General features: G+C 39.4%; 1 protein-coding gene across 1 annotated transcript in view; it reads left to right on the top strand.

Moving 5' to 3' along the window:
• The window catches only part of LOC139994619 (cilia and flagella-associated protein 47), a 34,109-nt gene that overhangs the window by 5,046 nt on the left and 2,239 nt on the right, over positions 1-26,824 (top strand). Inside the window, exons 12-28 of the mRNA XM_072017451.1 lie at positions 613-998; positions 1,152-1,536; positions 2,164-2,449; positions 2,716-3,035; positions 3,279-3,793; positions 4,437-4,713; positions 4,797-5,089; positions 5,593-5,829; positions 6,072-6,240; positions 13,760-13,995; positions 14,291-14,633; positions 16,313-16,471; positions 16,540-16,753; positions 16,922-17,140; positions 17,982-18,178; positions 19,970-20,195; positions 26,477-26,638. Coding sequence (XP_071873552.1) covers positions 613-998; positions 1,152-1,536; positions 2,164-2,449; positions 2,716-3,035; positions 3,279-3,793; positions 4,437-4,713; positions 4,797-5,089; positions 5,593-5,829; positions 6,072-6,240; positions 13,760-13,995; positions 14,291-14,633; positions 16,313-16,471; positions 16,540-16,753; positions 16,922-17,140; positions 17,982-18,178; positions 19,970-20,195; positions 26,477-26,638 — 4,624 coding nt within the window. The remainder of the gene's footprint in view (positions 1-612; positions 999-1,151; positions 1,537-2,163; positions 2,450-2,715; positions 3,036-3,278; positions 3,794-4,436; positions 4,714-4,796; positions 5,090-5,592; positions 5,830-6,071; positions 6,241-13,759; positions 13,996-14,290; positions 14,634-16,312; positions 16,472-16,539; positions 16,754-16,921; positions 17,141-17,981; positions 18,179-19,969; positions 20,196-26,476; positions 26,639-26,824) is intronic.

The following is a 26,824-nucleotide window of genomic DNA, read 5'->3' as shown; positions in this document are numbered from 1 at the left end:
CTCTTAAATCTATTTCTTTAGACTGGACCCACCGAGCGTTGAAACCCGGCGTTTGTTACAAAGTTCTTTGGACAAAAGTCGAACCCTCTTTGGATTCCTTGCGTGTGGAATTGGTACTGGGCTTCTTTGAAATAAAAATTTAATATAATGTATGTTTGTTAATAATGAACATATTTTTAAGGAATACCGAGTGGCGGTTAAAATCTCTTGAAGCTTACTCAGGAGAGTGTCCTTGACAACTTACGTCAAGATCAAAGTCATTGGAGCTATGTCTCCTGTTGTCAATATTTCCCTACATTTTTACAACGGACGTAATGCAACAGGCATCATTTCAACGCTCGTGTAGTCCCAGTCTAAATCCATTAATCTTTGTATAGTTTATGTCCTTAATCACTATACATGTACTGTACATGGATATTTGTAGCCTTAACTAGACTTTCCTCCGTTCTTTGATCTCACAACTTCCTGGTTTCTGGTTCCTCCTTCTATTCCATCTCTCTTGTTCTCACTTCTGCTATTCTCTTCCCATATGTCGCTTCTAACCGTGTTCCAATATCTCCCTTACGTTATCGCACGTATAACAAAAATAGAAATCGTACAACACTGTTGTAGGTTGTCCCAAGAAGTCGCAATTACCAACAGCTAATCGTCGAAAATTTGAACGACTTTCCAATCATGATTCGCCTCACGAGCTTGTCCTCCAAGTGCATTCATTTCCCGAAGGGGAATCTAATTATTTTGCCACCTGGTCTGCACGCCACGCGATTAGTTGAATTTCGAGCGCATCATATAGGCAAATTCAATGGTTACATTGATTACGTTATCAACAACAATCATTCGTTCGAGCTTGTTGTCACTGCTAATATCGTTGAAAAACAGTTATCATTGGACTCTCGTGAAGTAATGCTTGGAGAAGATTTGGTCAAGGAAGAAATTTATCGGCCGATGGATTGTACTGTTCAGATTAGGAATAAGTTGGATGCGAAAACGAGCTTCCGGTGAGAAATTTGTCTGAGTAAAATAAAATGATTTCGTTGGCCAGGGAAAGTGAATTAGATTGCATGACATTATCGCATACGTTAATTTATATATGAATGAACAATTCCTATAGCGATAATCGAAACAGTTAAAATTCTGCCATTTTCGATCAGATGGGAAATACCCGCAACGTGTTGCTTCTTCGTTGAACCAATATCGGGGGCAGTCCGTGGAAACGCTTCGTTGTTCAGTTATATATACTATAAGCCCGATTTTACAAAGTTCAGTTCTACCGAATTGATAATAAAATGTAAAAACAGAAGTTACGGTACTGTACGTGTGAGCATGCCAGTACAGACGCCCAAAGTTGACTTTATCAAAGACCTCATAAATGTCGGTGACATTCCACTAAACCTACCGACAAAAACGGTCGCCGTTTTGAGGAATTTTGAATACATCGAAATTGAATTCGAAGTTGATACTTCGTCTTTGATTCATGGATGCACTGTTCGTCCTCTTCACGGAGTATTGGCACCTCGTGGAGTTGCCATCTTCGAGGTAAATATGAAAAAACCTTACACTCAATTGGTATCGTATTTCTATCTGATTGTAAATGATATTAAGAATTCATAACAATTTAAATTAACATAAGCTTACAAGGAGCATTACGATTATCCAAGAGTAGCCGATTTTGACGAAACTTTGCAGATTCATATCGCAGTTGAAAATATTCGACACGTATTTCTCTTCTGTTATTTACTTTCTAATACTAATTAAGGATAATGTCGTCCTTTCTGAATTTCCCTAACATCCTTATAATTTTTATTTCCTGATAGCGCTATAGATTTCTTCTACTTTCTTTTTTTAATTTATTATGATCCTTTTGCCTTTCAGTTTAGGTTTATATCATGTTTACTTATCATTATCTTGCGTAATAATATTTTATTATACTTTATTTATTATCTTATCTAAATTAATTGTATTACTCTATATTCTGTTACTTCTATTAGTTTTATTATTTTTTCTCTACTATTGCATTTTCTTTTTTCCTTCTGGCTTTCAAGAACTAGACCTTCGCAAAACTTATCCCCCTTTCTCTCTACCATCCTTCGCAGGCTCCTTTTATCTCTCATGACAATTTCTATATAACTGAGATAATAAGAAATCTTACTTTGTACATTGCAGATTTATTTGACATTTAGCTTATGCTTTCATTTTACTCTGGTGATTCGTGTAACGATACAGAAACATGCAAACGTTCAGTTTAAAATCACAGGCAATGTGACATTCCCGCAATTAAAATTGCATCCAAACTCCATTAACTTACGGCGAATAAGTGCATCCGCGTATCGACATTGCTTAATCACCGCATCAAATATTGGAACGACTATGTTAAAATTGAGATTTCTACTAAATGAGTATCCAGAATTTCGTATTTCATTATCCTCGCAGAGGCAAGATCCTGGAATAGGTATGTTTAAATTCGGATTTATTGATAATCAATTGGTATGCTATTACAGTTATTTAAAAAAATGAACCCTAAAAAAAGATTTTAAAATTGATCCAAGTTAGTTCAATACGTATATATATATATATTCAATACAAATATTTTCTCAAATAAAATATCGGATATACGACGAATACGATTTAGCATAATTAATTATAGCTCTTGATATACGTAGTAGTGTGATATTTAATAAAAATTTCACCCAGGTAAGTTTTCTACATTTTCAACAGGCAATAAGGACACTATGCTTGCACCAAACACTAGCCAAGATTTTTATCTTCATTTCGAACCTATCGACTTGGCTAGTTACGTATTTTATCTTCCAATCATCATCAACGATGTACTCGGTCCGGCATTAATGACGAGTCACAGATCGTCCAAGCCTTCAGAATATTTGAAACAATTCAAAAGTCATTATATCGGCGTACCTAATCTCATTCTGCAAAAATTGCCTCCTACCATCGTGACGATGCCGATTGATTGTACAGTCGCTGGACACTTGATTTTCTTTAACAAACTGGTGTTTCATTTCAACATCCTAACGAACAACGTAAGCGTTCAATTATGGAAACAACAAGGATAATCTTCTCGAAAAAAACACTCGTAGTAAATGTTATAACTTTGCTTTGTATATTTTATATATTTTATATAATATTCGATATGCGCTCTATTAATTTCTGCACTTTTCAATTCTTCGTAAACGCGCGAAAATTTGAAAATTAAAAATTGCAAAATTACCCTAAAAATAATCGCGACCGTTCTATTCGTTATATATAAAATTTCGATTCTAAAGGTGACAGACGAATTCTGCATAGAAAATCGCGAATCAATGGAGGAGAAGATCGTTCAAATAGACATCAGCAACTTCTCGATTGCCTCGTGTCCATTTTCGATTCAGTGGTCAGCGGGTGAAAAACCGACTGTTAACTCGGACTGCATTCAATGTACGTTGCAAAAAGGGGAAAGGTGCGGGTTTTCGCTGTCGTTTCAGCCCAAGTCTCAAGGAAGTTATTCCGTCGAAGCGCCAATATTCATCCACAATGAATCGAATGGTGAGATGTTTAATAAATTATGCCTCGTCGGTGAATATCCTGTCAGCACTATCAAGGCGGAATTTTCGGAAATATTCTTCGTACCTGTGCCGTTAAATACTTTGCTGGAAAAGAAGTTTCGATTGTATATGCGACACTTCGAGAAAGATGTGGTTATCTTGTCAAACATTATGCCACCTGAATATTCCAATGGAAAATATACGGAAAACGTACTTCTTATAAACTTTATCGATACAAATATCGTGCTTGCTTCCGAGTAAGTAATTCTTTGAAACACTACAAAAAATGTTGTGATTTTGTGATCGGCAGACTGTGGGTTTTTATGCAACTTCATATTTTTATTAACATGAATAAGGAAATGTAATTTACATAAACATTTATTTGGCTCGTTAAATATCGCAACCAGTACTTTACTTTGTTATAGGCTGCATGTCTTAGCTTTTACGTTTATGGTTTAAAATTAGGTTAGGTTTAAGGCAATTGATCGTATCCAGTGTTGGATACAATCTTAGTGGAATAACGGATAACGAATTAAAATAAAGAATGAATCTAATGAATACTAATGAACAGGTATCTATACGACTAACTTATATTCGGATAAAAATTAATTCAGATTAAATTCTATATAATTATGTTATACATATATAAGTTATACTGTATATGTATACATATGTATATAAATACTTTACTATAGTATTTTCTGTGTCTCTGCATTACATGCATTTTGTATATTTGCAATTTTTAGGTAATTTCTCATAAATGCATAAAAATCCGCAAGAGAGATACTAATAACATTTTGAAAAGTGTCATTGAAATAATCAAATAAGAAGTACATATGCGTCTTCTTAAAATCAGACACAATATCGAAATAACCTTTATCGTAAACTGTCTTTTGCCAGATACTCAGAATTGGAGGTGAAGATGGTTTTCAAAAGCGAGGTGTCTGTTTCGTTCCGCGTTATTGTTGAATTCTTTGACAGCGATGGAATGGCTGTCTGCCCTGTAACTGTTCATGCTACATCCGAAAACAATTTGCTAACTACGCACATGTATATAAGAAACCCGATCATCGATTTTCAATGGTCACTGAGCATCGATAAAAGAGTATCTCGAGCTTCCAAAACTTCTGACAGTTTCACTGACGACGAAGAATACGAAATAAACTCTTATAGGCCAGTAAGAGAATCTTCTTTTTATAAGAACTCACTCCGATTATGCGCGTGTTGCGAATGCCTCGATCCTATATACTTTAATTTCAGAGACAAGTGTCAGAACCAAGAATAGGCATTCTCACTTATTTCGGTCGAAAGAGTCGAGTATCGATTGAAAAATTGATGGAAAGTAAGCTTAAACTAGCGTTGCACGAACCGCAGGAGGTCCCATACGAAAAAGAGATTCTTAACAACGCCGATAAATTGGGAGAAGATACGAAGAAAGGTCTAGCAGAAATTCCAAACGAAAAATCAAAAGAATCCACCCCAAGATCCGAATCAAAAGTCGAAGATTCTCAAGAGGCAATGCAGTATCCTTTCTTTCCTTTTGATGAAAGCGAGTGAGTTTCCATCAGAGTTATATATATAGTTAATTTGTCTTTTGAGAATCGTTCGACAATACGACTTCGACAGATATCACGACTGCTGATATCTGTTAGACGCGCCAGTGACTATGAAAGTGACGTAGGTCGAATATTTTTCATGCATATGATTGTAACGTAGAATGATATAACGTAAGATAAATTAAAAACACAACTTCCTTAAGTTTTAGACTCACACCATTTTCATAATCATCAGCCCAGATATAGGTAAGCGTAAGTGTATGAATAGCCAAAGAATTTTCAACATTGATTTATCCCGAAATAAAGCTCCGTACTAAAATACTGTTATTCTACATTTTCAACTTACCTTTTCATGCAAATTCACCCCTCTTCAAATTGTATCTCTAATTTGAACATATTTTCTGCGAAAGAAATTTAGCATAATAGAAATATTTTATAATTGCCTCAAAACGGCTGTGAATAGTTTCCCTTTTTATCTTTATATGTTATTTCAATTATAGCGAGTTTGAAATTTATATGAACCAAACACTAAAGGCCGCCGAAGAGTGGATGCACAGTGGGCCTTTCAAGTTTAACTTTTATGCTGACATTTTGTGCATTAAAATGGCACTGTCCAAGTATTATTCAAAGAAATCAACAGATTTCGAAACTGCAACACGGAAAGGCTCGGAATTAGGGTTTGTGAGCGTACTCGAATCGCTGATAGGGCCGACAATTTATGATTACATTGGACGATTGTGAGTATTATGAAACTAACGATGTAAATCGAATATAACGATATTAGTATAATATAATATAATACAATGTATTTGTAGTTAATTCTTTTCTCGAATTGTTTTTTTCTATTTTCCATTATTTTAAGTTTGAATTTTATTTTGAGGTTTCTATTTACATAAAAATGTAATACTGTATATAAATGTAGTACTGTAAATGTAGTACTGTATATGCACATGTATGTAAATCTATTTTCGTTCCGCAGCAAAGAACTGCCAGGAAAAGATATCGACAGGATAAGTTATATATATAATCTTTACGACAATATTCTTCAGTTCTTGACGAAGTATGGGGCTTACTTGTGCCACGTTCAACCGCAATTTTTACTCAATTACGAGGAATACATCGTTCTTCTAGAAAGTTCACGTTCTAAAGTAATTATAACACTAAATTTTCTCATAGAAAAGAATTCGATCCTGGAAGGATTAATTAATATAAGCAGGGAAAGTTCTTCTGTCAAATTCAAAAATAAAAATTCTAAATTCTAAATTTCCAACGCTTTAAAAGTAAATATATTACAGAAGTGTTACGTCGGCCGACTCTCTACCTGGACCGGGCCTCGCATCGCGAGCGGGATGGCAACCATATGTCTGCACATCCTTATTGCGTACTCTAAAGAATCTCAAGGACCGACCATAAATCTTAGAAAATTCCAACTAAAGTCTCTCAGGTCGAACAAGGATCTTTCCTATGAAAGCATTTTCTAAGATCTCTGGTTTGTGTCCGGAAAACACTTTAAAATTAGTTCTTTTTCACACGTGCGATGCTTCCCACCACCAACTTTCTATCGAGGGCGGTAAGGCCCCTCCTAATCCACCAACAATCGTAATAGCCAATAGAAACAATGTCTATTACCCTCACTTTCCTGGCCAAAAACTGTCATCAACAAATCCGATGATCCCGTGTGCTAGACACACCCTTTCCTAGCTCTCCTCTGACACAGCATCGTCACTCTCAGCGTATTGAGTTGTCGTCGTCCGAACAATCAACAAGTCTAACACGTTTCTACCTTTAAATCAATCCGTTTCGTAAAGTCTAACTATCTCATCGGGAGATATCGTCAAGTCGGGTCATACTTCTGTAACGCATTAACTGTATTCATCGTCAAATACTTGTGACGTTCATAATATTGTGTAATCCATTGTTGAATATATATATATCATATTAACCTGTTAACGCAGTGTTGATTTCAATTAACTACCCCTGTTATCCTAATCGAAACAAGGGGAACGACTCTTTCGCGGCGTCGATTAACCGAATCGTAGCGAGAATTTACGCCTCTCGCTGACGCGTTTTCCTCGCGACCGCGTCTCTCCGCGAACGGTCGTAACATTGGTCCTTCGAGCCGGATTCAGTGATAAGTGAAAGGTGCAAACCAGTGACACCCACTACCATACAGTGCCACATGAATCCAACATAACCAGCAGCGGAAGCGTTACCTCCAGCGAAGTCAGTAACGTCAAGGGGCCGTCACCTTGGGAGAGACACAATTCGACGATTGAAGAACGCAACCACGCAGTCCTCCGCCGCAGCTGGAAAATCATCAACACATTCAATCTCCTGTCGCATAATACCGAGTAACAACCGATAACCGAACCAACATCCACAACACAACCACCAGGTAAGCTCGTTCAAAACATCAAAATCAGTCATGGATCCCAATCTGGAAGAGCGCACGAAACAATTGATACTCCAACGAGAAGGGTTCAGAAAGGGGTTGGAAGCATTTCGCACGATAATTAATAATTACGAGGAAGGGACACCTATACATACTATCCAACGGAATCTGAAAGAATTAGAGGTAGAATTCACATCGTTCAAAAAAAATCAATGTGAACTAGACGATAGTGACGAGGGCACAACACAGCAGGACCGCATCGATTTACAACAGACGTTCTATGTCGTCACCGGGAGAGCGACTACCATAATCAGTAACGCAAACAAACAATCAGAATCGACCGTCCGGAATCTTACGTCGAACTTGTCGAACATCTCATTACCAGAGTCCGTCAACTTGCCGAAAATTCAATTACCCACCTTTTCGGGAGCCTATGAGGATTGGCCAGGTTTCGCGCATCAATTTCGCTGCACGGTTCATGATAACCCTCGCATTGACGACTGCAAACGACTAACATACCTCCGCTACTGTTTAACGGATGAAGCGGCTCTCACTATATCCTCGCTAAGTAACGTGGCCGCCAATTATTCAGTCGCGTGGGAAATATTAGAAAAAAGATATAACCGGCCCGCTAAAATCGTTGAAAGACACCTGCAAGAGATAGTCAACATTGGTTTCTTTTCGCGCACAGCACGCCGAGATTTACAGTCCTATACGACCAAGCTAGAATCGCACTACAAGGCCTTAGAATCCCTTGGACAACTGACCGCAGATACCGTGCTACTATATCTATGCACCTCTAAATTAGATCGAGAAACCGATCTAGTTTGGAAGGATAGGATAAAATCCACACCATTCCCCACGTTCAAGGAATTCCTGAGATTTTTGAACGAGCGGTGTCGAGTCATAGAACTTCCAAGAACGACACGCCAAACGTGCGGTCACACGCGGTTTATCACATCGCAGTCTTCGTCACGTTGTCCAATTTGCCGTAGACCACACAAAATCTGGACCTGCAACGACTTCAGGAAGCGCACCATCGACGAACGCCGTGCGGCCGCGGAAGAAATATCAGCGTGTATCAATTGCCTGATGACAGGACACTCGCGTTCGCAGTGTACCGCCGGCTCCTGTCGTATATGCGGACAACGCCACCACACTCTTTTGCATATACCCAACGCCTAGCCTCCGGACCAGGCTCTCGCTAACAACCCCACACCCGCGACAACACCTCCCATCAAGAGAAAAAAACCATCCTCGTATCCAAATGATATACCAACAACTCCATCATTCCTTAGTCAGTTCACCAATACTCAACGACAAATTACACAATGACAAAGACAGACAGACGCAACAAGGGACACCGACTCACCGACCATAAATTCGTCCACCTCATTATCCAACGATCTATTAATCACAGCATGCATCAACATATTAAACGACCGAGGTCAGCCAGTGCGCTGTCGAGCGTTGCTAGACACCGGCTCCAGCATAAATTTCATAACCGAGCGTCTCGCAAATTCCTTAGGAATTCCTCAACATAAATGTTCTATCCCAATCGGAGCCCTGGATACCTTGTCAATGACTTCAAATCGCTTTATTACAGCCACAATCACATCTACTAACAAAAGCTACCAACGCGCCCTAACGTTCCTTGTCATACCGACAATCTCGACATCCATCCCTTATCAACCCATAGACCGATCAACGATCCCGATACCTAAGAATATCCAACTGGCTGACCCAACATTTCATTTACCAGCCCCAATCGATATCTTGATAAGCTCAGGGCCCACAGTTGCGTCATTATGTGTCGGTCAAATCAATCTCAATCCACCAACAGGCCCCGATCTGCGCCTGCAAAAAACACAATTCGGTTGGGTCATCGGGGGGAGCCCACTCCTCCAATCGACCGCAAGAGTCTTTCACGGCAAATCTTGAAACGGACCTCACCCGCTTTTGGGAACTCGACGAGGGACCACTAACGAAACACGTATCAGAGGCGGATCGACGATGCGAGGAACATTTCCAAAATCACGTCCAACGCACCAGCGAAGGGCGATACATCGTCGCACTCCCCTTCAACGAGAAACTTCCCTCACTCGGATCATCTAAGACAATGGCGATGAAACGACTCGCCTCTCTCCATCGCCAATTCCAACAAAACCGACAATTCGAAACCGCATATTGGGCGATCATTCAGGAGTATCTGGAATTGGGTCACATGACAAAAATCACATCACATCACCAATCAGGTGAGGAATGCTATCTGCCACATCACGGCGTAATCAAGGAATCCAGTCAAACGACGAAGCTCCGAGTCGTGTTTGACGGATCGGCGCCGACCACCACCGGCGTTTCTTTAAACGATATACTTCATACGGGACCGAAACTACAAGAGGACTTATTCTACATTCTCCTGAGATTCCGTTCGCATCAATACGTCCTTACAGGCGACATCGAAAAAATGTATCGACAATTTATTGTGCGGCCAGACGACCGAAAATTTCAACAGATTTTGTGGCGTAACACAAAGGGAGAAGTTGACACCTATCAACTCAACACAGTGACGTTCGGGCTTTCAGCGGCCCCGTATCTAGCCATTCGGTGCCTCAAACAATTGGCGGACGACGAGGGACACCGATATCCACGGGCGGTAGCAGTCTTGTAACGAGATTTCTATGTCGACGATGTCCTCACAGGAGTTGATACAAAGATCGAGGCACGAGCATTAAGAACGGAACTCACAGAATTGCTTAGATCAGCCGGTTTAAATATCCGAAAATGGGCGTCGAATAACCGGGAACTGTTAAACGGACTCTCAGAACAGGACATAAATGACAAGCTTCTTCTCGGCGAATCACAAACCGTAAAAACTCTGGGTGTTGTTTGGAATTCGTCTGACGATTCGATCCTGTATTCCGTCAAGGTCAATCCCCTCACCCGTCAAATTACGAAGAGAACAATCAGCTCTGAAATCGCCAAAATTTACGACCCTCTTGAATTGCTTGTACCAGTAATCATTCGAGCCAAGCTGCTACTTCAACAAATCTGGACATTGAAGATCGATTGGGACGAATCGCTTCCGGCCGATCTACACACAGAGTGGCGCAAATACTATACGCAGTTGCCATTGTTAAATAACATAAGGTTTCCACACAAAACCATAGTCAAATTCGCAACGGAGATTGAGTTACATGGATTTTGTGACGCCAGCGAAAGGGCGTACGGGGCATGTGTTTACCTTCGCACGATCACTGCGGAGGGCCAGGTCTGGACACGACTCCTCACTGCGAAGTCAAAGGTAGCTCCGCTCAAATCGCTAGCCATTCCAAGACTGGAACTGAGTGGAGCACTTCTTCTCACGTCATTGACCACCGCAGTACTTCAGGCGTTACGAAACAATATCTCTCGGACCGTTTACTGGACGGACTCCACCATCGTAATTCATTGGATTAATACATCGCCCCATATGTTGAAAACTTTTGTCGCTAATCGAGTAGCAGATATTCAAGGTAAGACTCACACCTCAGATTGGCGTCACATTCCCACCACGGACAACTCTGCCGACCTCATATCCCGAGGTCAATCACCTGAAGATTTTCTGCGATCAACCATTTGGCAAGAGGGGCCGGAATGGCTCCGACAACCTGAAGAATGCTGGCCGACATGGAGCCCCCCACCACTAACCGAGATACCAGAGCAGAAAAAGGCAACCTGTTGACTCCCGCCGACCGCAGTCTACTAGAGAGATTCTCCTTGTGGCCAAAACTTATCAGAATCATCGCTCGTTGCCTACGATGGCGACAAAAACAGGATCGAGGGAACCCTCTGACCATGCATGACTTAACCATTGCGCATAATAAGTTAATCATACTGTTGCAACTATGCTATTTTCCAGACGTAATCCGCGACCTCCAAACAAATCGAAATTCCACAGTGAAAGGAAAACTACAGCGACTCAATCCATTTCTGGACAAGGACGGGATGCTACGAGTCGGAGGCCGACTCAGTCACTCAACACTACCTATCAATCAAAGGCACCCAATCATCCTGCCCAAATCGACAACCACCGCGCTCATAATCGAGCACGAGCACCTTCTAAATCTCCATGCCGGAACCCAAGCTACCCTATATGCCCTCTGAAGATCCTATTGGCCTATCGACGGCCGCTGTCAAGTTTGGAGCACGGTGAAGAAGTGCGTTCGTTGTTGCCGTGCTAATCCACCTCCAGTGGATTACGTAATGGGGGACCTCCCAGCCGCACGAACAACGGAATCGCGGCCGTTCACCAACGTCGGAATCGATTATTGCGGACCATTTTTCATCAAGGAGCGAAGGGATCGCAACCGACGCAAAATAAAGGCGTACGTGGCAATTTTCATATGTCTCTCAGTGAAAGCAGTCCACATCGAGTCGGTCAGTGATCTCACCAGCGAGGCCTTCATTGCTGCTCTACGAAGATTCATTGCTCGCCGAGGACTCTGTTCGAGTATCTACTCTGATAACGGCACCAACTTCGTCGGCGCCAACAACGAGCTGCGGGAACTCCGAAACCTCCTACGGTCCGACAATCACAAGGTAAAGGTTCAGGCCTTTTTAGCCGATCGGCAGATCGAATGGCACTTCATTCCTCCCAACTCACCGCACTTCGGCGGGCTGTGGGAGGCTGCCGTGAAATCCTTCAAACGACACCTCAAACGTGTCGCAGGTAATGAGCTTCTGTCATTCGAAGGCTTAAACACCCTCATCATCGAAATCGAATCGGTCCTCAATTCCCGTCCACTGACTCCGATATCCACAGATCCGAACGATCTCCTGATCCTTACTCCCGGTCACTTCCTTATCGGAGACTCACTAACTGGTTTGCGGGATCGAGATTTCACAGACACTCCAACCAATCGCCTCTCCAGCTGGCAGCACATTCAACAGATTAAACAGCATTTTTGGCGTCGCTGGCATCGGGAGTATCTCAATGAATTGACCATACGTAATAAATGGAGAAAGGGCAGCCACGGCATTCGAGAAGGCTCCATCGTCCTCCTGAGAGTTGAGAAGACAACGTTCCCCCAATGCAATGGCCATTGGGCAGAATAATCAAGGTCCAGCCCGGCGCAGACGGCATCATACGAACGGCTACCGTTCGAACTGCAACGAGCACCCTGGATCGGAGCATCAAGCGATTGGTACCACTACCAAGCCGATCGACGCCAGACGACTCCGACACAATCAATAGCGACAACGTCTGACGAGAAACCCACCTCACGACATCAACCATATCATTTGATCGGGAACCTCTCAACGGGGAGAGTATGTTACGTCGTCCGACTCTCTACCTGGACCGCGCCTTGCATCGCGAGCGGGATGGCAACCATATGTCTGCACATCCTTATTGCGTACTCTAAAGAATCTCAAGGACCGACCATAAATCTTAGAAAATTCCAACTAAAGTCTCTCAGGTCGAACAAGGATCTTTCCTACGAAAGCATTTTCTAAGATCTCTGGTTTGTGTTCGGAAAACACTTTAAAATTAGTTCTTTTTCACACGTGCGATGCTTTCCACCATCAACTTTCTATCGAGGGCGGTAAGGCCCCTCCTAATCCACCAACAATCGTAATAGCCAGTAGAAACAATGTCTATTACCCTCACTTTCCTGGTCAAAAACTGTCATCAACAAATCCGATGATCCCGTGTGCTAGACACACCCTTTCCTAGCTCTCCTCTGACACAGCATCGTCACTCTCAGCGTATTCAGTTGTCGTCGTCCGAACAATCAACAAGTCTAACACGTTTCTACTTTTAAATCAATCCGTTTCGTAAAGTCTAACTATCTCATCGGGAGATATCGTCAAGTCGAGTCATACTTCTGTAACGCATTAACTGTATTCATCGTCAAATACTTGTGACGTTCATAATATTGTGTAATCCATTGTTGAATATATATATATCATATTAACCTGTTAACGCAGTGTTGATTTCAATTAACTACCTCTATTATCCTAATCGAAACAAGGGGAACGACTCTTTCGCGGTGTCGATTAACCGAATCGTAGCGAGAATTTACGCCTCTCGCTGACGCGTTTTCCTCGCGACCGCGTCTCTCCGCGAACGGTCGTAACAGAAGAGAAAATAGAATTATATAAAACTTTTAGTATTATTATAACTAACTGAAAACAAAGTTTGTATTTTGTGTTTTTATAGCAAATGTTTACTATACCTGATCGAGAAATCCTTCTTTTATTCTTTCTTGATTCTCAAGAAATATATATTCCAGGCCCATACACGAAGATCGGGAATAGAATTGTCGATGCAAGAAAAATTGTCACCGCTCAAGTTCGAATGTCGTAGCAAACAATGCTGGCTAGATGTGATCTTACAAACGTACAAATGTTTCGTATTACCGCTCTTTCCTGAGAACAAAGGTAAAGACGAATCTTCGCCTTCGTTCACCCCGCAATCTTCCAGACGATCTACTATTCAACGAGCATCTGCAGCGCCTTCTATATCGAGGTTCGTTTAAATTTATACATATATCAGACGTTGCCTTCAAACAAATTGTCAGCTACTGACTACAACTAATTGTCACAAAGTTTAAAACTTACTTTCTCATGTAATTTCTTCTTCCCTTTAATGTGTCTGTCGTTATTAGGCAGCGGATTTTTACGTATTTATGGAAAATTACGGCGTGGAAAAATTATTCCAGGATGCAGTAGGATCCCTACGCGTAGCATAATTTTTGCTCTAAGAATTGCAAAAGTTAATCGGAAAATCAGTCGATTGAGAAGTACTCGTTTGAATGTTCCAGCTTCCGCAAGCAATACGAAACTCACAATACGATGATTAGGAACATCAGCACAGAAATATCGTTCAAGTCACCTGACAATAATTATTCTTTTGATGAATCATTCTTGTTGGAATGGTTGCGTCGGCATTACGAAGAGGCACGTAAACAAGAATGGATGACCGATCGTCGCGTGGTTTTAAATCCCGATGAGAGTAAAGACGTGGCGGAGGCTCGAAACATCGAAAATTTCGACAGAGATTTATCGGATTCTCTTGTCTTAATTGCTGTCACAGGTGCTTACTGTCCTTTTCTCATTGAGGAAGACTTGAGTGGAATTTATATCCGTCCACGGAGTTACGAGGAGGTAATACAGCGCGCGTACAGTTTTTTTTTTTTTTTTTTTTTTTTATTTGGTAGACTATTTATAATCAATTCTCATAGAGAATTATAATTAAATTATTTTGGCGTGGTACTGTAACTTGGATTACAACAGTTTATAGTATGTTTGGTTCTAGTTGAATCTAATGCTTCAATCTAAAGGGTATTGTCTTCTTAGTCTGCGGATCTGATCCGTCCTGTCAAGTAATTGGGTAACTAATAGGTTTTGGTGACTGTTAACTCTTATATTATATCTGTTTCTGAACTTGGATATTTTTTCTTTGACTGTGGGTATCTTAAGGTCGAGATGTATTGTTTCCTTGGTAATATACCATAGTGCATCTATTAAGGATCTTAGAGTTTTTGATTGGAATCGTTGGAGAATTTCTTGTTGGAATTACTCGCTGTTCCAGGTTTTAGTATGGCTCTATATAGCATTATTTTACTCTGCATGTTTAAGTTGGAGCGTCTGCCAATGAGTCAGTAAAATATTTTTAGTTTTGTTTTCAGTTCTTTGGATTTATCTACGATGTGCCGTTTCCATGTCATTCTTCTGTCTAGAATCATGCCCAGATATCTAACTGTATCTTTGTTTGGAATTGGAATATTATTTATGGTCACCTGTGGGCAGGATTGTTTTCGCAGCGTGAAAGTTATATGACTGGATTTATTTACATTTATTTTGAAGCGCCATTTGTGGAACCACACACGCGCACAGTGGCTGACGAAAGCATTCGAAGCTTATTACGTATATGTTATACAAAATATTATATTTTTTTTTAGTATTTTACAATATTTATAATATTGTTATTCGTAACGAGACACGACCATCGTGATTATACTGGTCAAATTTGTAACTGATCTGAAAATGTATACAAAGCAAATGTATAAAAGTTACAAAACATTTACTGAAAACATATACTTTGTAAAGATCAGCAAAGTATTTGAACAGGCAATTATTCGTTAATAATTATTAAATACTAGTTACTAATTAAAATGTATATATACATATAACTATATTCATGAGTCACAATATTTAACGAGACGATTTTTAGCGCTAATTGTACATTTAAAATTATTTTGCTCTGTATACTAACACTTTGCGGACTGGAGACGCGAATTCGCGTCTTACTTACTTCTTACTAAAATAGTAAAAAAAGCACTAGATGCTATAAACAGAATGTTACGATTGTGTTTTTAAACTACATGCTCGGATAATACGAAACCATTATTAATATATTAGATATAATATTGGTCGCTCGTAAAGTTCGTTCCGATTTTTAAGGAATTTAATCAACGTAAAAAATCATATTGGAAAGTTTTTCGCCGAAAAACCTGAGAGGTTCTGGAAGGATGGGAGTTTTGCAGGTTCAAGTTGCGTGAAACCTGGAGGAAGTTTGTGGAATAATATTGCACCTATATAATTCAATAAATGTACATCGAATCGAAATGTAAATTGAAATGTAATTCAGGCTATATACTTATCAGAGCATACGGTCCTCAAAGTGCTAATTATTCACTAACGATAAGTGTTTGCACAAAATGTCCTGTAACTTCTCTGTACATTTTCGGATTGGTTTCAAGTTTTACTACTACACTCACGATAGTCTCATTAAAGAATACACGTTCATAAAAATTACCAATATATGCACTTTATTATGGAAGGCACTGCACAATGCTATTTGCGTGACAAATGCGTGGAAGAAGATACGACTTGGTTTTGTAATTTCACCATTGGAAATCATCTATCCAAACTGTGTTAAGATGTTGATGTTGATTAGATATTTATTTAACGTACTGCCAACGTATACCCCTAGGGCTAAGGTAGGCGAACATCTACTTTTGTAAGGATACAATTTTTATGGAAATCTGAAGCTTAACAATGTTTGCAGATTAAATTTAGCTGTCCCTTGACTGAGACTGTAACCAGGCAACTAAATTTCACAAATCCAACTGTACACAGCGTCGGTTTCTTGCTATTGTTTTTTGACAACGATAATGAATTTTTTACAATAGTTTCGTCACAACCGATCATCAATCTTAACAGCCACGGTACTGCCATAATAAAGATACAATTCCACGCTAAGAAAATAAAGGAGACTAAAGGTAACTACTTTCCTCTTCAGCATGAAATAGAATTTGATTAACATTTAGAAGGTTTTAATTATCTTCCCTTTCCTGTATCCTACGTAACTCAAAACTTATTATTCTTAATGCGAGGAACGTTATTTTAGTTTCGATTTTATTGCAATTACCAGCGTGCTTTCTCAACAGCTTATTTACTGTTTTGTGGATCGACGATTGGTCCTCATTTTAGCAAGAATCAAGTGTTCATTTTGGAAGGTCAAGCCGACTGTTTAGGAATTGCGAATGAATATACGATATGCAGCAAGCTGTACCAAGCAGTCGAAAAAACTCTAACTATTAATGTACCGTATGAAAATTCGACGGAATACGAAATTTGGGCGTCGGAAGAGCGACCAACTAAACCGAGTAAGTAAACTTACTTCCCAGACATTATTATAAATTGATAACTAAACGATGATTATAAATATTTGAACGTTGCTTGTAGATTAAATTTTAGACATCGAGACTGTGTAGCTTCACAGGATGCGGCCGAATAACATGTACAAGCGGAAATAAGGTGATTCCTTATGAAAAAATAAGAACAAAATGTGGAATAAAATTTTTTCTTTTAAGGTTTAGTTTTCGAGAAAATCGAATTTGAAAATTTATCAAGCATACTTAAACATGGCTAATTCCAGACTGGGCGGTGCTAAATAATCGACAGGAGGTTGTTCTACGTGTAAAAATAAGTCGAAAATGTAGAATAAAATTTTTCCGTTCGGAGCACCATTTTCAAGGAAATAAAGTTCGAACGTGTTTAGTTCAGAACGTGTTTAGTACACGCGATTGATAAATTTTCAAATTTATTTTTCTCGGAAACAAAGCGTCTTGAGGACAAATTTTATTCTGCATTTTCGATTTATTTTCACACGTAGAACGACCTCCTGTCGACTATTTAGTACTGGGCAGTCTGCAATTAGCCATGTTCAAGTATACTTGATAAATTTTCAAACTCGGTTTTGTCGTAAACTAAATCTTAAATGACAAAATTTTATTCCATATTTTATTCTTATTTTTTCATAAGAAATCACCTCGTACCCGCTTGTACATGTTATTCGGCCGTACTCTGTATATAACATGTTACAGAAAAGCTGTTATACAGCATTACGTTATACATGCACAATATATGTATATTTTTCTTTGACATATTACAATTCGAATAATAATTTTTAATATACTTGGATCTAAAGATGCAATTATTTTATAGATACTTTGAAACAGACGCGATGGTCTGAGCTACGTTTAAGGAAGATACCTCGGAGATTATTTTTAAATCAAAATTCAATCGTAGTCAAAGAAGGTACTAAAATAGCTTATCTATCAGTCACAGTGGCGTGTCTCTCGCCTTCCCATCGAAGCTTTTGGATTATCTTTCAATCAAAAATGGGCGACTTTATTATTCAAGTACGTATAAAACGCGTTGACGCTATATCGAGACAGTAATTTAATTTAAAAAACAATGTATGATTGCATACGTTGCCAGTAGGTTCTAGCTGTCAAGATGAGTAAAAGATGTCATATAAACATGCGCCACTGGAAACATCGTTAAAGAATAATAATAAAAAAGAAAATCGATATACGAGATAAGCCGGTATGATAAATATTTACATTTCATGGTAGTCAGAATGTATCATAATACTTTTGCGACCTACCTCATTTATTGAAATTGTGGACGTAAAAAATATTTAATGCTATTTGTCTGTAATATGTAAATATTCCTGATGTATTTATATTAGGTTGGCCCAAAAGTTTCTTTCGTTTTATAAGGAAATAATAGATGCATAACATTCTTTGTTTTATATTATTTAATCAATTGTCGTGATTTAATGATTCATTTTGCTCTATTAAGATAAAGACCATAACATTTGGCAGATTAGGTTTCATGCTTGTATAAAGATGCTGTAAAAGATACGTTTTGTAAAAGAAAGACACTCTTGGGACACGCAAGGAAGCGTCTTAGGACCAATACTATACACACTCTACACGGCCAACATACCAACAACTACAAATAGCAAAATACTGACATTCGCGGACGACACAGCTGTACTAGTCAGGCACACTAACCCAGTAACAGCAGTCGCAATATTACAAAAACATATCACAAAAATAGAAAAGTGGCCACAAGCTAAACAAATCAAAGCTAACCCTAATAAATGCAATCACATCACATTCACACTGCGAAAACAGATACCACCAAACATCTTCCTGAATGGCACGCAAATAATACAAAATAGGCAAGTCAAATACCTAGGGCTACACATAGATACACAACTCACATGGAAACAGCACATCAAATCAATAATAGACAAAATACAGACAGCAAGGAGACAAATGCACTGGCTAACAAGTCGAAAATCCAAATTAAGCACTGAAAACAAATTAAGATTATACAAATCAATCATAAAACCAATCTGGACCTACGGAATCCCGCTATGGAGAACAGCAGCAATGAGCCATATAACCAAATTTGAAACAATGCAAGCAAAAATACTTAGAACCATAGTAAACGCCCCATGGTACGTTAGAAACGAGGACATTCTGAAAGACCTGGGAATACCAACGATCAAGGAGGAGATTAACAGACTCGCAAGTAGGTACAGAGAAAGAATAGCAACGCACCCGAACCGGCTGGTAGCAGAAACGATCAACACAACAAACATTGAAAGAAGGCTAAAAAGGAAACACCCAACAGACCTCACAAAGGATATAACCTAGCAAACACGATGATGGTACCCCGCTGGGGGTAGCCACCCACATACTATATTTTATTTTGTTTTTCTTTTTTTATTCACCTCCATCTAGATATAATACTTTACCAAATGTCCTTCTGGACAAATTGTAAAATCAAAATAAATAATTAAAAGAAAAAAAAAAACCAACAGACCTCACAAAGGATATAACCTAGCAAACACGATGATGGTACGATGATTTTATTTTTATTTTTTTTATTCACTAAGATATAATATTTTACCAAATGTCCTTCTGGACAAATTGTAAAAATTCAAACAAATAAAAAAAAAAAAAACTCTTGGGACAACCTAATATTTTGTATAGTAGCAACATATCTTTGTCAACGCTGATCTCGTATATCATATTTTGCTATAACCGTTTAACAACACACGTAATAACACATCTGTCACATGACATTATATTATATAGATATGAACATTTTCAACCGCTTGATTTGAAATGTAGATAAATTCACAATGGCAAACATCATTAACCGATAATATCGTGGTCGAATGGAACGAACAAATTGAAAAATGCATTTGCATAGAACAGGACTATTATAATGAAATGTGTCGCTTGAATCTGACCGTGCCAATACCATCGAAAAATAAACAACTTTGGAGTTGCGTTGCTTACATGTTTCAAAAAACGCTGGATCCGAAAGAACGACTCTTTTGGTCTCGATATTTAGGTACGTACCTAAACTGATGAATCAATTGAGGTTAAGGGTTTTCCATTTTTGCTACCAGCATCAAAGGTATCTACATGCTTTGGATAATCTTCAGTGTTCTGTTTTTGTTTTTTAACGTCTTGTGATCGTGGCTTTCCCAACACCATATATTGTTGTTAATTCTGTTGCAGTTATATCACTGCCGAGATTTTTAATTAATTATTTTTATTTGTTTCGATAGTTGCAACACTATTACTTTCACGCTAAATTCTTATTTATTCTAATTTCTTATCAGAATTCGCTCGATCGAATAAAGGAAAGAATACGTTACGTACGAGCTAATAAAATATGTATCTAAATATTGAGTGCGGAAAAAGGCATCGGTTACTGAGAAACACGAAGGTCGTCCAGAAAGTTTTTTTTTTTTATTGATTATTTGTTTAAATTTTTACAATTTATCCAGAAGGACATTTGGTAAAATATTATAGCTTAAAGAATAAAAATATAGCATGTGGATGGTTACCCCCAGCGGGGTTCCATCTTCTAGGTTTCCTATTGCATCTCTATTGCGAGGTCTGCGGGATGCTTCCTCTTCAGTCTTCTTTCTATTTTGGTTTTATTTGTTTCAGCAACCAGCTGGTTTGGGTGTGCTGCAAGTCTTTCTTCGTACTTTTTTACGTATCTAGCGATTTCCTCTTTGACTGTTGGAATTTTTAGATCTTTTCGTAGGTCTTCATTTCTGACGTACCATGGAACGTTAACTAATGTCCTTAAAATTTTTGCTTGCTCTATTTCTATTTTGCTTATGTGACTCATTGCTGCCGTTCCCCATAATGGGACTCCGTAAGTCCAGATTGGTTTGATTATTGTTTTGTATATAATTAGTTCATTCATTATGCTTAATTTAGATTTTCTGTTGATTAACCAGTACATCTGCTTCCTTTTTGCACTTATTCTGTTTATTATTGATTTTATATGGTGCTTCCATGTAAGGTGTGTGTCTAAATGTATTCCTAGATATTTGACTTGCTTTGTTTGTGCTATGTGGGCGCCGTTCAGTTGGATATCTGGTGTTTTTCCTTTTCTAAATGTAAATGTTATGTGGTTGCACTTGCTGGTGTTCGCTTTTATTTGTTTGTTTTGCAGCCATTTTTTTATTTTTGTAATGTGTTCTTGTAGTAGTGCGGCGGCCGTTTCTGGATTTGCATGCCTCACTAGTATGGCCGTATCGTCCGCAAACGTCAGTGTTTTGCTGTTGACAGTTGTTGGTATATTTGCCGTGTATAGTGTGTATAATATTGGTCCTAAGACACTTCCTTGCGGTACTCCTGCCTTGATGTCCTTAATTTCAGAGTATGCATCATTTATTTTTACTACAAAGGTTCTGTTGTTTAAGTAAGATTTGAGTAGTTTGTAGATTTGTTCGCGAAATTGCTTTTTGATTGTTTAAAGAAGTTTTTCATGGTTAACTTTGTCGAATGCTTTTTCGATATCCATAAAGTGTGCTGTGCAGTAGTTTTGCTTCAAGCGACTGTAAGATTTCATTGATGAGTCTATGCATTTGTTCTATTGTGGAGTGTTTATTCCTGAATCCAAATTGATGGTTCGGTATTAGTTTTTCTTTTTCTATTGTTGATTTTAAGCGGTTATATATTATTTTCTCTAATAATTTGGAAAACGCAGGTAGTAATGATATCGGCCTGTAGGATGCAGTTAAATGTGGGTTTTTGTTTGGTTTGGGTAACATTACTATCTGTGCTATTTTCCATAGTGTAGGAAAGTACTGTATTCTTAGAATTGCGTTAAATATTATCGTTGTTAGTCTTATTGCCTTTGGGGGAAGGTTTTTTAAGATTTTCCCATTAATCAAGTCAAATCCTGGTGCTTTACTTATCTTTGTTGCCTCAAGTAAGTTTGTAACTTCTTGCGCTGTTGTGCTGAGTATGGTGCAGCGTTTATCAGTTGTGTTGCTGGCATTTTCCACTTCTTCGTTTGTTTGCCATCCAGGGATGCTGTTATTAATTTCATACGGCGAAAATATATTTTGTAGGTGCTTTGAGAATTCTTCTGCCTGTTCTTCGTTGGTTCTGGCCCATGTGTTGTCCATTTTTCTGATTGCTGGGATTGTTTTTATCGTTTTCTTAATTTTGTTAGTGACTTTCCATAGGGAGTAGTCGGTATTCTCATGCGCGGATAGTGATTCGATGAATTTTGAGAATTCGTTATTATGAGGTTCCCTTATTTTATTCTTTAGTTCCTTTGCAAGTTTATTTAGGTTTTTCTTGTTTTCTCGTGTTCTCTGTTTTTGCCATTTTGCTTTCGCTTTTCTTTTTTCCCTGATTTTGTCTAGGATGTCCTGCGGAATAATTTTTGATCGCCTGCTATTTGTTTCATAGGTGGTGGTTGCCCACGCTGCTTCCTGTATTATTTCTGTCAAAGTTGCTACTGCCTGCTCAATGTGTTCAGGTGTTTTCAACGGGATATTGCAGTTGATGTTGTTTTCGATCAGCTCTTTGAAAGTTTGCCAGTTGGTGGTTTTATTGCAAAGCGACTCTGACTTGTTATAAAGTAGTGGTTTGCTTGTATATTCTATTATAATTGGTGTATGGTCGGAGTTAAGCTCGAGGCTGGTTGTTATTTATAATTTGCTTACATTTAGCACTTTTGTTACTGCAAAATCCAACAGGTCAGGTATTTTATTGGGGTCTGTCGGCCAGTACGTTGGTTTTCCCGTAGATAGTACGTTGAGGTTGCTGTTTCTAATGTATTTTTCTAATGTTCTACCTCTCGGCGTGTTAATTCTCGAACCCCATAATGTGTGCTTTGAATTAAAGTCTCCTGCCGCTATATATTTGTCACCTAAGGATTGGAAGTACTCTTCCCATTTTTTTAGTGTCATTTTGTGTCTCGAAGGTACATATACTGCTGACATCTGGAAGTAATTGTCATTGGTTTGTATTGTGACAGTGGTTGCTTGTAGGTATTCTTGATTTGTTTAACTATGTAAGTGATGCTTGATGTCATTTTTTATTATTACTGCAGTTCCTCCATGTGCTTTACCTGAGGGATGTTTGGTATCGTATATGGTGTAGTACGGTATTTTCATGTAGTTTTTTAGAGTGAAATGTGTTTCTGAGACAAGTAGTATATCAATATTATTTTTATACAAAAATATTTTAGTTTCGTGGGCTCGCTGTTGCAAGCCATTGGAGTTCCAGACTGCTATTTTCAAAATGTCCATCTCTATTTTTTACTTAGCAAGTTAGTGAGTAGTTGTAACATGATTGTTGTTTGTTGTGCTTGTTGTCTTAGTATTGTGTTTAGCTCACTTAGCATTTTTCCTAACATTTCCATACCTTTAATGGATTGTTTGAGCATTTCTTTGATGTCTGTAACGTCTTCGATGTTATTGTTTTGATTCTGATTGTTTGCAAGCGTTGCTTTGCTAATGTTTTTGGTTACTTGTGCGTAGCTTCGGTTACCTTGGGGATCTATGTTTCTGTTTATAGCGTTTAGTTCGTATTGTGCTTTCAATGTTGTTTCATTATCCGTTATACTTTGTTGTGGTTGGTGGTTATTGTATGATCTGTTGCGAAGTGGAGGAAACAGTTTACGTTGTATTTGTTTCCTTATTTCACATCCTTTGTAGCTGGCTGGGTGGTTTCCGTTACAATTATAGCATTTAACTTCTTCTATTTTTCCTGTGTATGGGCAGTGTATTGTTAGGTGATTTTTTGCACATTTAACACATGCCGGGCTTCTGTTGCAATAATTTTTTGTGTGTTCGTATTGTTGACACCGCATGCATTGTGGTATATCTTTTTTGCAGCGTGGTGGTTCCACTGTTACAATTGTATTTAGTATTTTTTTGATTTCATAAATTTCCTTGTCATTGGTTCTGGGTTCAAGTTCTATTAAGAATAATGGCAATGGTTGCTTCGTATCGTATCTTGTCATATTGTTTATTGCTCTTGTTTCATGGCCAATTTTTCCGAATTCTTCACTTAATTTTTTTGTGTTAGTTTTGAATGTAAACCTCTTATAACTATTTTATAGCTCCTTTCCGTTTTGAGTTGGTACGTGAGGTATATAGCATTTTTTTCCTTTAGTTCTTTTATCACTTTCCTATAAACTTCTGGGGTGTTTGTTTGAATTTTTACTTGTTCTAATTTTGTTTGTTTTATTGTGTAGTTATCCTTCCCGACTATATTGTTTAGTAGATCAATAAGCGGGTCTATTATTTGGGCCTCAACAAATATTGGTGGTGGGGTTGATATGTAAGGTGATTTAGTTGTGGTTTTGCTTGTCGGGCCATTGTCTATTTCTTCCGTTAATAAGCTTTTTTTTTTTTTTATCGTGGGGAAATCCTCATGGACACTCGGCGCTGCGTAGCAACGACCGTGTAGTGTCGGACTCTTACCGACTAAAACCCCACGGTGGTCATCCCGACGTTCAGAGGTGCACCCGGGGTCTCTTGCGAATCACTACCGAGTGCAACCTCGTCGTCTATCTCCCTGCCGTTGTAGTTGTCTAGGGAGGTGTCCCGGCTTGAGTTGAAAAGCTAGGGGGAACCACTCCTCCTAGCGCCACGTCCCCTAGTCTGGCGCACCCGGGGCACCGACGGTGGCGCCGCGCCCCTGCGTCGTACGGAGCCCCTGCGACGTTGATCTACTGGGATCGGCTCTTCTCTCCTGGTCTCTTTCTGCCCGCTCCTTTCTCTGCATAACCTCCTCGCAGTAGGTGCGGACAGCGTTAAACTCCCGGGGTCCTCGGAGCATGGCCTCAACGACCGCTTCCGGAGCCAACCTCTCGCCGATGTCGAGCTGCAGGACGCGCCGCGGTTCCGCCCACGCTGGACAGAACTCCAGCGTGTGCTGCGCCGTGTCCTCCTCTTCCTCGCAGTGGTGACAGGTGGACGTCACCTCCCGCCCGATCTTCAGCAGGTACTCACCGAAGACCCCGTGTCCGGTGAGCATCTGTGTCGTCCTGAAAGTGAGCGGAACCCCGCCTTGATCTCTCCAAGCCTCCCAATTGGGAAGCACGGCGCGAACGGCTCGGTGTGGCCGCCTGGCGTCCTCCTCCATCAGCTGTGAGCGCCACCGCTCCCAGATCTACAGCTTTGCCTCTTCCCGGACGTTCGAGGCCGAGAGGCCGTCCGGCGACAGCGCCGCCGTCGAAGGCGGTGCCCTCAGGTGTTCATACACCCGACAGAGCTCAAGGGCCCGCAGCTCAAACGGGGGGGACGCCGCCAGCACTGTCGCCGACTCGTAGGATATTGTTCGATATCCTCTGGCTATTCGGATAGCGGTCGTCCTTTGCAGTCTTCTCACCAGGGTACGACTGCGACGGTTGGCCATCAGATCTTGGGCCCACACCGGTGCCCCATAGAGGACCCGGGACCGGATCACTCCCTAGTAGAGTCGGCGGGCTCCCGACCCTGCTCCGCCTATATTCGGAAGAAGGCCGCACAAGGCGTTGGCTGCGGCCGTCACCCTCGGGTCCGTTAATAAGCTGAAGGAGTTTCTTAAAGGTAATTCTTGCAGCCATCGCTGCTTGTCTGTATCTGGGTTTCCTGCAGCATTTGTGCCTGGAATTATTTTACGTTTTTTGCTAGTCTTTGCTAGCTTCCAGTTTTCGTCCTGGTAACTTATTTCGTTGTCGTGTCTGCACTCCTCCTGTCTCCACTGCTCTTCCATTTCTTCTGTTTCCATATCATTTTGGTTGTTATTATTTTGCTGTTGTTGCTGTAAGCCTGGTAAATCTGACGACCCTTTTATATAATATTTTTCTCCTTTGGTTGCAATCTTGATTGTTGATATCTGATGCTGCATTGTTTGTCACTATCACTATTCGTAGCACTTCTCTGAATCACTTGACTGGAGCACACGTTTGCTTACACACATCTGTTCGCCTCGGTTGCCCGAGCGATACTGTAAGTAATACTCGATACAGAAAGTAATACTCGTTTTGAAATAACGATACAGATGCATCTGAAAAGGTTTTTTTTGTTTGTAATTTTAGTATATATACTAATATTCCATCCTTTCAGAACCTGTCACGTTTTTTTGGGCGAAAAACTTTTCAATATGGTCTTTCATGTCCACCAAATTCCTTAAAAATCGGAATGAACTTTCCGGACAACCCAGTACTTTCTGAGCGACCCTCGTCGTATTACGTTCGGATAGTAGAACGTTAGGGTATTCAAATAATTTGTCCTCGAATAAGTAGGAGGGTCTCTATAGGTACATGTGTTTTATTTAATTTAAAGATTAATTAATTTATATGGTTTCCATTGCATGAAGATACGCAAATTGGATTACGTTTGATTCGATGGTTAATGGGAAATAGTACGGACTCTGCTGCTATGGAGTTTAGTCATATATTTGATGCGACAGTGACTTATAACGTGATAATATCCGATACACCTGATATTCTCCGATTTCCCAAGACGTTTACCATAAACGGTTAGTACAAAACACCAGTTTTTAAACTCTTATTTCTTCCTTTTTGTTTCTTCATAAATAAATAAACTAGCTGCAGACAAAAATATGAAAAATATTAAAACGAATAGAACATAAAAGAAGTCACGCATAGTCAAGAAGAATGTTGATTAAATACAAAAAATGTATGTTATATGAAAAATTAACTTT

The sequence above is a fragment of the Bombus fervidus genome, chromosome 15 (genome assembly GCF_041682495.2).
Source record: "Bombus fervidus isolate BK054 chromosome 15, iyBomFerv1, whole genome shotgun sequence".
NCBI classification, from domain to species: Eukaryota; Metazoa; Arthropoda; class Insecta; order Hymenoptera; family Apidae; genus Bombus; species Bombus fervidus.
This window is presented reverse-complemented; position numbering and strand designations above follow the sequence as displayed.